At 25.9% G+C, this 16,112-nt stretch overlaps 5 protein-coding genes across 5 annotated transcripts; 2 read left to right on the top strand and 3 right to left on the bottom strand.

Moving 5' to 3' along the window:
* Window positions 1-797: 797 nt before the first annotated feature.
* Window positions 798-1,536, bottom strand: OCT59_016007 (uncharacterized protein; the record flags this gene model as incomplete). Its single annotated transcript, XM_066132196.1, has 7 exons — window positions 798-808; window positions 891-953; window positions 1,021-1,083; window positions 1,165-1,218; window positions 1,283-1,333; window positions 1,403-1,431; window positions 1,529-1,536. 7 exons carry the CDS (start codon window positions 1,534-1,536, stop codon window positions 798-800), a joined length of 279 nt encoding a protein of 92 aa, XP_066003208.1.
* Window positions 1,537-9,305: 7,769 nt separating this feature from the next.
* Window positions 9,306-9,943, top strand: OCT59_016006 (uncharacterized protein; the record flags this gene model as incomplete). The annotated part of the gene is made up of 2 exons (XM_066132195.1): window positions 9,306-9,797; window positions 9,941-9,943. The coding sequence occupies 2 exons, from the start codon at window positions 9,306-9,308 to the stop codon at window positions 9,941-9,943; spliced, it is 495 nt and encodes a 164-aa protein (XP_066003207.1).
* A 905-nt stretch (window positions 9,944-10,848) lies between these two features.
* Window positions 10,849-11,211, top strand: OCT59_016005 (uncharacterized protein; the record flags this gene model as incomplete). Its single annotated transcript, XM_066132194.1, has 1 exon — window positions 10,849-11,211. The coding sequence occupies one exon, from the start codon at window positions 10,849-10,851 to the stop codon at window positions 11,209-11,211; it is 363 nt and encodes a 120-aa protein (XP_066003206.1).
* A 924-nt stretch (window positions 11,212-12,135) lies between these two features.
* Window positions 12,136-12,390, bottom strand: OCT59_016004 (uncharacterized protein; the record flags this gene model as incomplete). Its single annotated transcript, XM_066132193.1, has 1 exon — window positions 12,136-12,390. One exon carries the CDS (start codon window positions 12,388-12,390, stop codon window positions 12,136-12,138), a length of 255 nt encoding a protein of 84 aa, XP_066003205.1.
* A 74-nt stretch (window positions 12,391-12,464) lies between these two features.
* On the bottom strand, window positions 12,465-13,886 carry OCT59_016003 (uncharacterized protein; the record flags this gene model as incomplete). Its single annotated transcript, XM_066132192.1, has 5 exons — window positions 12,465-13,115; window positions 13,230-13,286; window positions 13,451-13,707; window positions 13,778-13,794; window positions 13,858-13,886. 5 exons carry the CDS (start codon window positions 13,884-13,886, stop codon window positions 12,465-12,467), a joined length of 1,011 nt encoding a protein of 336 aa, XP_066003204.1.
* Window positions 13,887-16,112: the final 2,226 nt, after the last annotated feature.

Here is a 16,112-nt window from a genome sequence, read left to right as displayed (position 1 = left end):
AATAAGGGATCTAAAAATAACACGTAAATCTCCTTGTATAATTTGGGTAATTCAGGCTTACTGCTATTGAGAAATAATATCGAAATTATGTAATTTGAAGTCAAGATATATCTTCATCATCTCGATTTATATTAACCGACGAATAACTTTTTAATAAAATATTTGAGAATATTTTTAAAAGTCACACAAGTTGATCATAAATTTTTAAATGAACTGATTCAGAAGAAAGAATTCATACCAAATTTTGTAATATAATTGGAAAAATTTTAAAAATTTAATTATTTAAATATTAGAACCAGCAACAAGCCCGTTGCTTCACATGAGGATCGATGAACTTAGACAAAATAGGTTAACTACACAAATAATAAAATTATGATACATTTAATAAATTTAAACACAAATCTCCATCAAATTATTACCATAATTCTATCCGTACGGAGAATGTTACACGTTACATGATCCAAACTAATTTATAAATAAATTTCATTTCGTCAACTTTGAAATTCAAATAATATTCTCAAAAATGGATATATTTGATTGAAACTGGATATTGATTATAGGATGAGAACTGGACGTAATCTAATGCGTTATTACAAAATTACTTTGCTTACACATAATATTTTATAATAAATTTATAATTATTTTTATTTAATAATTGAAAAGTCCTATAAAAAATAAAGAATTGAATTATTTAAATTACAAACTAAGAATCTTTTTACTACTCTAATCTTAGTGTTTAAATAATTTCAAAATAAAATAATAAATAGTAAAATGAGTTTTCTTTCAAGTAAATTAATTTAAAATCCATCTAAAGAGAATAAATATATTAGTAAATAAGTAAATATATTATATCATTTTAATATTATTAAAATATTAAATTATAAACAAACCATCGGGAGTTTCTTGTTTATCTTTTTCTTCTGAATGAAGATTTGGATTATTTTGTACTTCATCTATAAAAATAAGATAAATTAGAAAAATAATAACTGATCATTATTATAAATAATTTATTTTACTTACCATCAATACTAATATTTGATCGTTGCTGCATTATTTCTCTCTTATAGTCATTTTGAATGTCTGCTATTATTAAATAAATCAAATTTAATAAAAAATTCAATCTTATATTCAATGAAAATTAGAATGAAATATTTAAGGCTTTACCATTCTCCATTTTCAATTTTTTAAATAATCTGGATGACTCTTTACTATCATCATCTATAATTAAGATATAAATTATTAGTATTTGTTTATTATAAACTCTAATTTAAGAATAAATTACCTTTAAAATTAATTGATTTATACTGATTACTTGATTTACTATGATTACTAGCTATAATGAAAAGATATTTATATTTATACAAAATATATAAAATTCAATATTATTTTAATAAATACTTACTATTACCAGAAATACTAAAATCATATGATCTAGTGATATAAAATGCTATTTTTTTTAAAAAAAAAGATTATTTCAATCTATTCATTAATTAAAGGATTTATACTAAAACATTATTATTAACTTTACATTACCATTTTGTTCTTCTATTATTATTTAATTAAAAAAGGGTATCATTAATTATAATATTAAAGAAAAAAAATTAAACAGTTAATAAACATTAAAAAAGCATACCTTCTGTCGCATTTTTAGGTTCAGGTAGATTTTCAAAATTGTGAATCTTACTTGTAAATAATTTACTACTCATATTATTAATTTTTTCTTTATCTATTTTCGCTATTAATTGAGGTAATTCATTTGGATTATTTCGATAATATGACATAATTTCATTCATCTTATTATAAAGTGTATTAATATCAGGCCTTTTTAATGGATTAGCATCCCAACATTGTTCCATTAGACTTTTATATTCGGAAGGAATTTCTGATATAATTTTTGGTCTTATACCATCAATGATATTAATTGCAAGAATACTATCATGTTCATAATTCATAAATGGAGGTTGCCCAAATGAAATTTCCCACATAAGCATTGCAATACTATAAATATCAGATTTATAAGTATACCCTTTTCCATTAATAACTTCAGGAGCTATGTAAGGAAGATTTCCATATATACTTGTTGATGGTTTGTCTGCAGGACCACAAAATCCAAGATCACTAATAAACCAAGAATCATTAAACTGTGAATATAATATATTTCCAGAATGCAAATCTCTATGAATTGAATTCTTTTCATGAATCCAATAAAGTTTATCAATTATTTCAAAAGTAATTCTAATTCTTTCTTTCCATGTAAGTTGATTATAATTTTGTTGTAAATATTCTCTTAAATTCATATCAAGCACCATCATTACAAGTGAATAATTTCTATTTGATGGATTTTGTGTTAAACCAAAACATTGAACGATAGCTGATTCTTTGTTGCCTAAAGTTAAATGTGATTTAGCCTTTAAAAAATAATAAATATTATTATTAACGATTAAATTTTAAATTTAAGTTCTTTAAATATTTTTAACTTACAAACCTCTTCAAACCAACTTTGACTTGCATTTTCAACATTTTTTAATTCTTTAAGTATTACAGCAAGAGTTCCAGATCTTATTAATTGTTGCTCTTTAGAATCCCATTCAATATAGTATCCATCAATCCAATCTGCTGTATAAATCTCTGAGAATCCACCTTTTGTCAGATATTTAATATTTTCTAAATTATTAAATGGGATCCATTCAATAATAACATTTGGTGCAAGTGTTTCCATTTGACAATTTTTTATTAAATTATCAATAACATTATTTCCAGAAGTCCAATTTGAAAAATTAGATTTTAAATAATTTCGAACACAATATTCACAATATAATGTAGCTAAACATTTTTGGTTACAATTTTCACAAACTCTTCTTGTTCCATCATTATTAATAATTTTATCTCGGTCAAGATCTCTTTTAATCAATCTTATTGCTTCAGTTTTTTCTTCTTCTGTAAGAGAATTATCAGCAAGAACGAATTGTTCACAAAATTCGTATTGTTTATGAAAGCCAACGTGAATATTATAATCAATTGATGATTCTGCTCTACTAAGCGCTGCTCGTATTAATTCTTCCCGAATATTGGACATTTTTGTAAAAAAAAAAGAAATATTTTCAAGTGCAAAAAAAATAGTTTACATAGAAGGTTAAACAAATAAGTTGTGCGACCACCAAAATTTTAATATTGTCTACTGTCATGTGTTTGCATTGTAAAAAAACAATGATCATCTGATCATACAATATAGACAAAACAATCCGTCATTACCGACAACTTGGATCTTTTATTATTTTTTTTTATTGTACATATATGATGTAAAAACTATAAAGGTACAAATGACGTTAAGCTTTTGTAGACTAGAAATTATTTACTGCAAATTTAATTTTAAAGATATTTTTGGAAAAAAACTTATTTTATCAAATCATTATAGAATTCAAAAATGAAAACACCTTTAAATTCATAATAAAATAATAAAATAAAATTTCAATTGCCATATTTGTGATGATGATTGTCTATGTTATCAATAAATATCGATGGTAATAAAAAAATATTAAATATTTAATAATGGATTAATTTTCTTTCTTTCTTTCTTTTTTAATAATATTTATTTTAGTTATTACTTAGGATAATTTTTTTTTTATTGGCAATTGATGTTTGATGAGTCAAATTTTGAAGTTTTGAATGAAAAGGCGAAATCAAAAATTCAATTTTTGATTATAAACTTTTATTTGCATAATATTTCGATATTATAATATAGTAAAATATTTTTCAGGCAAAATTTATTGCCTTTTTCGTAAATCCTTATTTTAAACATCGTTTTTTATTCACTTTTTAATGCAAAAAAATCATTTACTGGGACTTTAGGCTATTAGAAAATTATACTCATCACTTGCATAAAATTATTGAAGTATATCCTATTATTGAAGTAATTATATTATAGAAAAAAGAAATTGGCTGATAATAATATTATAAGGTTGTTTGTAGGTAAAAATTATTTAATCATTGGTTGCATTTTTAACAATTTACAATATTCTATTTAGTAATGAAGGTGAGTTCAATTTATCTTCTTTCATTCGGCAAATAATTAAAAGAATTTTTCAAAATTATTTAAACTGTTAGCAATGACGTGAAACGTTGTACCGTGTTAAAACCAAAAACAGAAATAGCACATTTTAGAGGTCTAGCTATCACGTTAATAATGCTGGAATTATTACATACTGTCTTCGTACAGTATATGGATATTTTCTATAAGTATCAAAAACGTATTTCTTAACAAGACAAAAGGATTTGGTAATTAATTATTTATCATACTGCATTATTTCGTAATAAATTTATGTTAATCTATTATTTACCTTAAACAGCAAGTAGGCCAAAAATAATCCGTCATTCCTTTTTAAAATATTAGTAAACGTAAGAGCGATACTAATGAAACATACTATTGTATTCTAACAGTCGTGGGAATTTTTACGCCAAGTTTTTCCAGATTTACGAAACAAAAATTTTTTTTAAATCAGAAATTCATAAAATATTTTTCTTTTTTTTTCATGTGTGGAAAAATAGAAATTATTTATAAATTAATAAGTAAATTAACACATAAGTCTTGATATTTTAGGTTGAAACCGTTTACTCATTATTTACGAGGCGAGTAATAAACATTTAGCTAAAGTTAACAAACTTTTACTCAATTCTAGCCGGAAAATTTAACTCTGACTAAAATTGAGATAACTATTTTTACTCAATTAAACTCTTACCTGGATGTATAAGGATTTTTTTAAGGCTTTCTTTATCTTCTTTTTTTTCATCTTTTTTTTAGGTATTTCTTCTCTTTGTCTAGGTTTTTTCTTCATTAGGTCTTCTCTTAGTGATTTATGGGTTTATGGCTGGGACGGGTAATGAAAATAGGCAATAAAAATAATAGATTTTAGAGTTTTAGATAGGTATCATTACATTTACAGTATACAACAGAAATCATTGTATCTGCTTATGTTAAATAATTGAAGTACAAAAAAAAATGATATTTTATCTTATTATCATTTCATTGCTATTGTTTATTATTTAAGTTTTAGCTACAACCTGTATTAATGATTAATGATCAAAAATAAATTAGGCTTTTAAGTTTTAACAGTCCAAAGACCGGTCTAGTCCAGTCCCAGATAAAAGGATCAGACCCTAGGATAAGACTTTAGTGGCTTAGATATTGTGTCAATACATGATCTGTATAATAAAGAGGAATATTCTGACAAGGAGACTCCAAAACATTCACAGAACAACATATTATCTGCCGTGACATACAGTGTTATTAATAACTGCCTTTCATGCGCAAATAATACTGAATCTAATGTTATAAAAAGTATCTGAAGATATTTCCAAAAAGGTTAGTTGTTTAATAAGTAATTATTTTTTGTTATAGATTCTCAAAATATTTAACTTTCATAAGTCAACCAAAAAGTCTATTCTCCTCTAAGCTATCAATGCAAAAATTGAGAGACAAAGAAAAATAAAATACAAGAAAATGTACTTTTTCTATAAAATAATTGTTTTTCAGAGATAAAAGCTTGGTATAAAAAGGAATAACTTTTAGTGATAACAATTTTTTTTGTATTCTATTAGAATGAAATAAGCAAAAGAGAGTACATCCGAAAGGAGTAAACACTTTAATGTATCAATTCTTTACATTTTAGTTTTATTGTATGTTTCGATGGCAAAGAAATAAAATAATTTTTTACTCTGATTACGTATTTAATCTAGAAAAGTTAGTATATAATATTAATTAAACAACTTTCTTTCCATCTAGGTACCATTTTAATTATTATAACAACGAAATAAATTTAATAAAAATCAGCTAATTCAAAAGTTTTTCTAGAAAACATTTCTTCATGTATTTAGTATAAAAACAATAAATGGCTTGAATGAAATGGAATTTGAAATGTGGTTTCGGTGAAATGGTATTTTGGCGAAACGTCCCTTCGGTAAAATATGAAAATATCCCTTCAGTGAAATATCCCTTCAGTGAAATGGCTTCTGCGAAATGGGTTTCGGCGAAATGTACCGTAACCGTCTAAAATACGTATACAAATATGTTATTATACGATTTTTCACCTAAGCCTATATTACTCTGGTAAGTGTACGATGATCGAGTATAAAACATGACGTCAAAGATTATAAATATTTTAATATTTGATAAGGCTCTGATCAATTTTTTGCCTAGATCGTATATTATTTCTAATAGTTCTTTCATGACATATTACCGCAAATTTTCTATTTAACTTTTTGATTATAGATACATAATCATCTATTGTTGCTTTAGAAATCCCTAAGCGCCATGTTATTTTTGTAACAAATTTATTTAAAACCATTCACTATTTAAGATGAAACTGCATTAATGAATTTCTTTTTAGAGAAAGCCCATCCTATATACAGTCATTAATAATTGTAAATACTAAACTAATATTGATATTTTGATATCTTACAAAACTTCATTCGAGTATATCTAATGTTTTGCTTTATTGGGATCTCCTAAGGCAGATATTAGCTATTAAGTTATCTATTTATTTTTTTTTTATAGGTTATAAACTAATCAAATGATATTAATATAGAATTTGAAATTAAGAAGGTCACAAAATTTCCCACCATCTCAGATTTTTGAATAATAAAATTCATTTAACTTTAGAATCAACAATAGTAAAAATTTTGTAATTACTTAAAATCCTTTAAATATGACATAAAAATAAATAAATAAATAAATCATACCAAATTTGGTTAACTTCATTAACAAACTTTTTTGAAAACGAAAAAAAAAAATGTTTACATGATTAACTTTCGATGTTTTATCAAAAAAAAAAAAATCTTTTTTATCGGTCAATGCAAGATAATAATGTAATACAATTTGAATTTAGAATTGTGAAACAGAAATCACATTTGATAAATTTTATAAATCCTTAATTTAGGACGATTCTATAGATTGGCAAATATTTGCTAATACATTACACCTAGAGAAAAATTATTGTGATCAAAATTGAATTGGGTTTTTAATAATTGGAAAAGCAAAAAAAAAAAAACATTGTATAATATACATTCTATTCTATATAGAGGATTCTCATAATTGTTTTACAATTTAAATAATATAAATGAGGAGAAATTTTGATTAAAAACATATAAATGAATGCCATATCCGCCGATTTGCGGAATTTGCCGATCATCAGTTATGTGGCGCAGTACCGATTAAAATCGATCAAAACCCGTTCCTACGTAAGAAAAAATGTCAAAAAATATATAAAAAAACTTTTAAGACCTCTCCCAAAATATTTACCTCTTTAACCCGAAGCCAGTAGAAGGAGTTTCTAGAAAAAAAAGGAAAAAAATATTATAAAGTTAGTTTATTAAAAAAAACAAAAGAAAAACTTTACAAAATTCAGAATATTTAATGATTTAACGAAAAAAAATTAACTGAAAAATAATTAATAATAAATATCAAATAGATTTTAATTAAACAACTAATCAATACATAATCTAAATTCGCTAAAACATTGTTATTAATATTTAGAGTTATTTATTTATTGAAAAGATTTTTTTTGAATAATTTTGCTTTCTAAATAAATTTTTTCTATAAACTATAAAAAAAAAAATAAAAAAACAGCTCCAAGTTGTATCTAATATAAAATAATTACAAATATACTTGCAAAAATTCTCAACTTACTTGATGTAAAAACTGTTTGAAAAGTTGATGGGGAGTTGATGGGGAGTTTAATAGGGAGTTTACGAAAGAAAAAAATTTTTTTTAACGCTACTTTTTGTTGAAGTAATTTCTTAATATCTGTCATATGATCATGTAGCACAAGTGTGATCATTTTTGCAAAACTTAATTTACCTAATTTTTATTAAATTATTGTCAAATTCCTTAATTTAGACGAATTTTGTTAATTCCGCAGATCGGCGGATATGCGTAATTAAGAAATTCAAAGAGTTATTTCAATTAATTACTGATTTCTCTTTATTTTTTAAAAAAATAGATACTTATACATTCAACCCTTTATATACCATAAATTATATATGATGTTTATATATTATAAAAAAATTTATTTTTTCAATACTATTTATGTTATTTGTGAGTAATAACGGGATTATGGAATTTACAATAATTATTATGCTGGTAAATAATTTGTATAAACAAAAAAAAAACAAAAAAATATATTAAATTTGTGATTGTTACACTTGTAATTGAATAATGTAGGTCAACGGGACCCGGAACCCGGAAACCTAACCCGGCCCGGACCCGGAACCGGGTTTGGGCCAGCAAAATTTCTTCAAAATTAACCCGGGCCGGGTCCGGACCGGCACATGATTTTCGTTAAACCCGGATTTCGTAATTCTGGTCAAAATCGTCTTAATTCTGGCCGAAATTAAACTGGCCAAAATTAAGTTGGCCGATTTTTTGTTTTTACAACAAAATGATATAATAATAGTCCAATAGTGGTTAACGCAGACCTCTAATGTAGGAACGATAAATGCAATTTCTACTAGTAAGGAAATATTTTTTGATCAAATTAGAAAGACGTATGCAGCATCGCTAAAGAAAAAAATTTTTACCTAAAAAATTTTTGGCGAACCTAATTTTAAATGTTACACTGATTTTTAAATAGTGATGCAATACAATATTTGACTAATTACTTTTTAGGCAATATCACCAATTTGTATAACATCGTAACCATGAGATAATTATATCAATACAATAAACCGTATTTCCCATCTAAAAAAAACTAGCTAACAAAAATCAACCACTAACCTAAATTTATGTTTAACTAAATTTTACGCTAAGCTAAACTAAAAAAAAACATACAAATCACATGTTAACCTAAAAAGTAAAACAAAAAAAAAAATATGAGAAGGGTATGTGGTAAATGAACCAAAATAATGTGTAGATCTTACCTTTTTTTGGATAGTACCTGAGTGCCGATTTCTTGTTACCTATTTTTGCATTGGATTGGGTCAACGTGTTTACTAATAATTATTGTTTCGACTTTGAAAATCTAAGCGTTTCACCAAAGTTTCGCCAAATATAAACCAAAACTAGCTATCCAGAAACCTAAATTTGGAAACGTTTTATAGACCACTTAGGCAAACTAGTTTCACCCAAACCACTAATCATAACAATAAAATCACCTTTTAACATACGATTCGTTCCCACATCATCCAATCAGTGTATCGTAAAAAATATAGCCCGAAAAAATATTTTTTTTATTGCAACTTCTACTTTTATTAAAATATCCCTTTTTAGTAGTTTATTTATTAGGAATTATTAAAAAAAAATTTTTTTGGTCAATATGGCAACTGAATTTAGTGAATTAGATAAAGATACTAATACAACAAACACCAAAAATTGTTCTTATTGCAATATACCCTTTACTGAAAAATTATGGTGTAAAGAATGCATTAATTCTTTGGAACAATTAGTAGAAAATGGTGATAAAGAAGCAATGTATAATTTAGCCAAATGTTATGAAAATGGAGAAGGAACAAAAAAAAATTTAGAAAAAGCCTTTCATTGGTATCAAAAAGCAGCAGAAAAAGACCATGTTGCAGCAATATTTAATTTATCCGGATGTTATAGATATGGAGTAGGAACAGAAAAGAATTTAGAAAAAGCCTTTCATTGGTATCAAAAAGCAGCAGAGAAAGACCATGTTGAAGCAATGAATAATTTAGCCTTATGTTATGAAAATGGAGAAGGAACGGAAAAAAATTTAGAAAAAGCATTTTATTGGCATCAAAAAGTAGCAGAATGTACTAAATTAAGTTCTAAAGATGAAGTTAAGGTATGTAATAAATGCAAAAAGCCACATATTGAGTACCCATGGCACCATCAATGCAATAAATGCAAACAACCATATATTGATTACCAGTGGTGCCCACAATGTAATTCTAAACAATTTCAACAAGAATTTTTAAATTGGACTAGTAAAAATGAATTTATTGATAAATTTATTCAAGAAGCACAACTGAATGCTAAAAATAGTTATGAAATATTAGAATGGATACCTTATAATAATTTGTCAAGTATTAGTTATTATGATGAAGGAGGATTTAGTGAAATTCATAAAGCTATCTGGTCAGATGGACCTATTTTTAATTGGGATTCTGATAAACAACAATGGAATAGACAAACAGATTATGAGGTTATTCTTAAAATATTTAAGAATTCATCAAGTTTGAATAGTAAATTTTTTGATGAGGTATGGTATTTATATTTAATAAAAAATTTTATTTCTTTTGCAAAAATTTAATACTTTTGTTATTATTCATATAGTGGAAGTATCATTATAATTGTCAGAAAAAATCATTTTCAAAATTTATTCAATTCTTTGGATTTACCCAAAATCCAAATAATTTGAATTATGCAATAGTGATGAGTTATGCAAAAAAAGGAAGTTTAAGAAAATGTTTATCTGATATAATTAAATTTAAATGGCAAGACAGATTACAATTATTGAAAAAAATTGTATTGGGACTTAAAGTAATTCATGAATCAAATTTAACTCATGGTGATTTCATGATGGTAATATTTTAATGTCAGATAATCATGAGTTATTTATCATTGATTTAGGATTATGTAAACCTATAAGTGATTTACAAGATTCTGATGATAAAATTTATGGAGTTTTACCTTATATGGCACCTGAAATATTAAGAAATAAACCCTATACTCCAGAAAGTGATATTTATAGTTTTTCAATGATGATGTGGGAATTTACATCAGGTATTACTCCATTTAAAGGTAAAGCACATGATCATCACCTTATTTTGAGTGTTTGTGAAGGGAAACGTCCTAAAATTATTGAAAATACTCCAAAATGTTATATAGATTTAATGAAAAAATGTTGGGATCCAAGTCCTTCCAATAGACCAACCATAGCAATTCTTGAAAATATTATATCTGATTGGATTAGATGTGTTAATAAATATTATGAATTAAACAGGGATGTAAATTATATCTATGGAGTACCTGATATTGATAATCAATTAAAAAAATTAAAAAATAATATGTTAGAATTTGTAAAAGCAAATGAAGCTTTAGTACAAGAACAAGCAAATATCTCTATTATACAATCTCATTCGCAAGAATATTACACAAGTCGCAATGTTTCTAAAGAAATAGAAAAGTCTAAGAATGTTAGTGAAAGCTTTGTTCAAGAATATTCTGATTTGGTGGAATGTATAGTTAAAATTTAAAATCAATTTGTTATTCATTCTTTATTTGTTGAATTATATTCACCAGCTATTATACAGAAAATATTTATATTATGTATTTTACAGTATTTACAATAAAGTAATAAGAATTAAGCATTATTAACTACAAGCACTGTATATTAATTATTTAAATAAAGTTTATTTTTCATTTACAATTTTTTAGTAAATTTAAGTTTAACTTTCAAATCTTTATTTTAAAATTTACTGGCTAGTATTATTATTATTAATTCAGTGTAATTAAGTAATATTATAATTACCCTATACCATTCATACAAAATTGTTGTAAAAATATCATTATACTAATTCTGCTGTACCTGTATAATTTCTATATTGTGCTAAGTTGTATGATAATATACAGACTTTATCTTTAAAAAACTGATTTACAATAATTGCATTATAGCCAAATTTGTAAGCGTGAGTTAAATTTAAAATTTATTATAATGCTAACGATATTATAATTCGAATTTGTAATATAATACCGGCCAAATTTATATAAATTTGTTCAAATTATATGAACATACAAATTCATATAGCAGGATAAGTAAATGTAATGTAATACAAAAAAAAACCAAAATTTTTAAGAAGGAAGAGTTTGGAAAAAGAGCAAAGAGGCAGGACTGGTTATTCAAAAGATAAAGAAATAGCCAAGTATATAAAAATTTCAGATATGCAACAGCAATTAATAAGATTATATGAAGTAAAAAATAAAATTTGTTTAATTAAATAGATCTACCGAATAATCTGATAGAGTGACTTTTAAGCTATAATATTTTGTTCACAGATGTGATCGTCAGTGTCATACGCAAAATAATATTTATATAGGGATAAGAAATGTGCTAAATATATAACAAAAAGAGGAGGAACACAACACCTCATGCTTCAAACTAATTAATTCACCAAAAAATACTAACTCACTTTGTTCACATCACTAGCCGAATTTTTTGATTCATTATTCTGCATGTGAAATGCTATAACAGAAGCTTGTTGCCAAGAAAAATTATAATCTCTAGATTTAAGTTCACAATATACTGATGCTACGTAATGATCAGGAACCTTCATCTCTGTGTCTGATAATCTATCTGCTGATAATAAATATGAATTGATAGTTCTTTCAGATGGAATTTGAACTTTAGTAAGGCTTGGACCCCAAAATAACCGCATAATAAGGTCAGCAAGTTTAATATTGGCTTTTGCCTCTGACCCATAATTATAAAAGAAATGTACTAATAAGCCCTCTAAAATATTGAACTTTTAACTATAAAAGCAAACATAACATCTAAGTCTTCAATCCTCTTATCTTGTTCTTTCATTTTCAGCATCTGTCCACCTCCGTTCCTCAATTTTACTACCATCTCATCATAAAAAAAGTCTCTTAGATTTTGTTTTTCATGATTCTCCTTCAAATTTGCATCACTGATGGGCAGCTCATCTATTTCTTGGATCCAAACTGGATATTTGCATAAATCCCATAAAGTACCTGTACGTGAAAACTCCCAATCAATAATGCCTACAATTTTGATATCATTAGTTGAAGAACGTTCAACAAGCATGTTTTGTGCATCGAAATCATTGTGGATAAGAGTAAAGGGTTTTTGATCTACCAATTCATCAAAAATATTGGATAGCTTGGATTGAAGTAAGCCTAATTTCTTTATTGGATTTTTCACTCTAGTTACTTCCATTCCGTGATCTATTTTTATTCCTTCTAAATGTAGTAGTTTTTGAGCACCATGAATTTCGAAGAATTCCTTTTCTTTTTGAATCAAAGTGCCATACAACTCTTTCAAGCTTTTAAAAGGACCAGTGGAACTAGGAATGGAGTCTCTTCCTTTGGAGTGAAATAAATAATTCACAACAGGTCCTATTTGGAAAGTTGACGTCGCTGACTTTTTACATGAATTAATTATACGGTACATCATTGAATATTATAATAATTATTATGTGCTTTATGTAAGGCTCCAATTCAATTATAAATGTAAATAAGATGTTATCACACTTACACTTGAAGTTTGTTCATCCATGTAAAGACAACCAATCTCTTTGAACTGACATTTCGTCTATAACTCGAACAATATGTCAACAATTTGGCTTAAAACACACTTCTTTTGTTCAATAGTTAACTCATCCCAAACTTTATATATAAATGTTGTCCAGGAAGCCGTTCCATGAAAATGTAAGGGGTTTTTATGGGATTCTGCGCAGTACCATTCCAATCATATACCGCTGGTACTTTGATATTAGTGTTTTGAGTGACATATTTCATAGTCGCAACTTCGCTAGCAAATTTTGATGCGGGGTGAGTTAGTTCGCGTGAGAGTCTGGCGATGCAATCTGGTCCATTTTCGAATTGTAGCAAATAAATTTCATTATAGAGCCCTCTTGTTAATCTACGAGCGCAAATACAGTGTCTGTTTAAACGACAGGAAGCATACTGCTGTAACACATTTATATCCACATCCAGTGCTGGGTCATCATCGTCTATATTGATTTGACTGAATAATTAGACAATTTCTCACTTTTGTTATCCATGATAAAAAAATACACTCACAATCAGCAAAAGAGTTCCTTAAATATTAGCACATATATGTAAATCATGATATGTCATATTAAGTCACATTATAGACCTACTTTACTGTTAAGGCCAATTGTTTCGACATAATTTTACAATCATTATGACATCCATGTAATCATAATGTTGATATATAAATACATGTTATCATGTATGTTAACATGAATATTGTCAGATAATGTAATAAACCATTACAAAATGATAATTGTCAAGTATTATGCAATAATTATTTTTTTCTCTTAATAAATAATCATTTTGATATATATGTTAATATAATTTGTTTAAATCTAATGCATTACACAAATATTATACTAAATATGATTAAATTTAGCAAATATAACATACTCCTTTTTTGCGAGCAATCATCTCTTCTTCATTTCTTCCTTCATTTCTTGCTTCATTTCGTTAATTTAGAATTATATTAAGGTAAGTTGTTTTATCTGCGTTAGTGCTTAGACCATTTATAAATTATAAGCAATTCTGGAGTAAGTGATTCCCGGGAATTCATTTGTATGACCACTGAAGCCGTTAGTAGGATTTACTAGATTAAAAAAATTTATATATATCTCTAGAATTTTTAATCCGTATTTGTATTTTGTGAAGACATCGGTAAGATGTCTTTATTTAATAAAAAAAGAAATCACCAGGTGAAAGTTTTAGTTTGGTAAAAGTTTATAAAAGGTTGAGTTTATATACTCTTCTGTTAATATTGTGATTCATGACGTGATTTGTAAGTAGTATAATAAGCCACTAACCAATATTGTGAGAAGGTTTGTACGAGCATTTGATTTTTGAAAATAGTCATTAAGTTATTGGAAATAATGACTCCAATTTTAAAGTGTAAATAAATTTCAATACAACGATAATACGATAATTTTTGTGTAGGAATTGAGAAGGAAAAAGAGTAGTTTTCATTTTAAAAAAAGATTAAATTTATCAATTTTAGTCCATAAAAAGGCAACAAGGGATCTAAAAATAACATGTAAATCATTCCTTGTATAATTTAGATAATCCAGGCTTACCATCTCTTATATTTTATATTTATCGGTTGTCGATTTAATAATGTCTGTGCTAGGAGAAATAATATCGAAATTATGTAATTTAAAAGTCATGATAAATTTTCATCATCTCTATTTATATTAACCGATGAATAACCTTTTAAATAAAATATTTGAGAATATTTTTAAAAGTTACTCGAGTTGATTTTAAATTTTTAAATGAACTGATTTAGAAGAAAGAATTCATCATTGCTTCGCATTATTATCAATGATTTACCTTGAGATAAACAATACGGATATAGATAAAAATCAATTTTTCTTGATAGAAAATTTGTACTAATTTGGATTAGCTTTTGGAAAAGAACATCATTATGATGACAATTTTTTTATGAACTTGAACAATATAGGTTACACAAATCTAATAAATTGTGATATAACCAATGGAAATTATCTATCGATCAAATTATTACCATGTATGACATAATATTGATTAAATTATTCCATAATATGACATATTATTCTATGACAGCAATCCGTATGGAGAATGTTACACGTTATACAATTCAAATTAATTTATAAATAATTTTCATTTCGTTTGAAATGTCAATAATATTCTCAAAAATGGATATACAATATTTTTTATTGAATAAAATCTTCTTACCGCTTCACAAAGTACAAGTACAGATTGTAAGTACTAGAAATATATAAAATTTTTTAATCTAGTAAAGTCTACTAATGGCGATCTATCATTTCAGCGATCATACAAATGAATTCCTGGGAATCACTTACTCCAGAATTGCAAAAAATTTATGATGGACTGACTCCATTTTCGCTTACAAACAGCTTACCTTAATGTGATTTTAAATGAACGAAATGAAGGAAGAAAGGAAGGAGAGAAGATTGCTCACAAAAAAGGAGTATGTTTTGTTTATGATTAGTTTTACCACGAAAATTTTCACTTAAATAATTTTTAGCTTTTATTTTTTTTTTTCGCGTAATAAATAGACTTTGATCTTTAACCTATTCGTTGCTATCTCTGTATTGGCTATTGTAAGTGGATTTAATTGGAAGTAACGCAAAAGATAATAATGATGAGAAGAATAAGCTCTATCAATTAATTTCAAATATTGTCATCTATTTCGTACAATATATCGCAATCATGATGAATTAACACTGGAAAATGGATATAAGCAATAAATTTATTCACCTGATTTGCATATCAATAGCATCAAATGTTTGTAGTTTACCTTACAAGTCTTTTAAAACAATTGAACCAACCTCAGCAACAGCTTGGGTTGGTTCAGGTATATGTATCT

Source organism: Rhizophagus irregularis, chromosome 24, assembly GCF_026210795.1.
Source record: "Rhizophagus irregularis chromosome 24, complete sequence".
Lineage (NCBI taxonomy): Eukaryota > Fungi > Glomeromycota > Glomeromycetes > Glomerales > Glomeraceae > Rhizophagus > Rhizophagus irregularis.
This window is presented reverse-complemented; position numbering and strand designations above follow the sequence as displayed.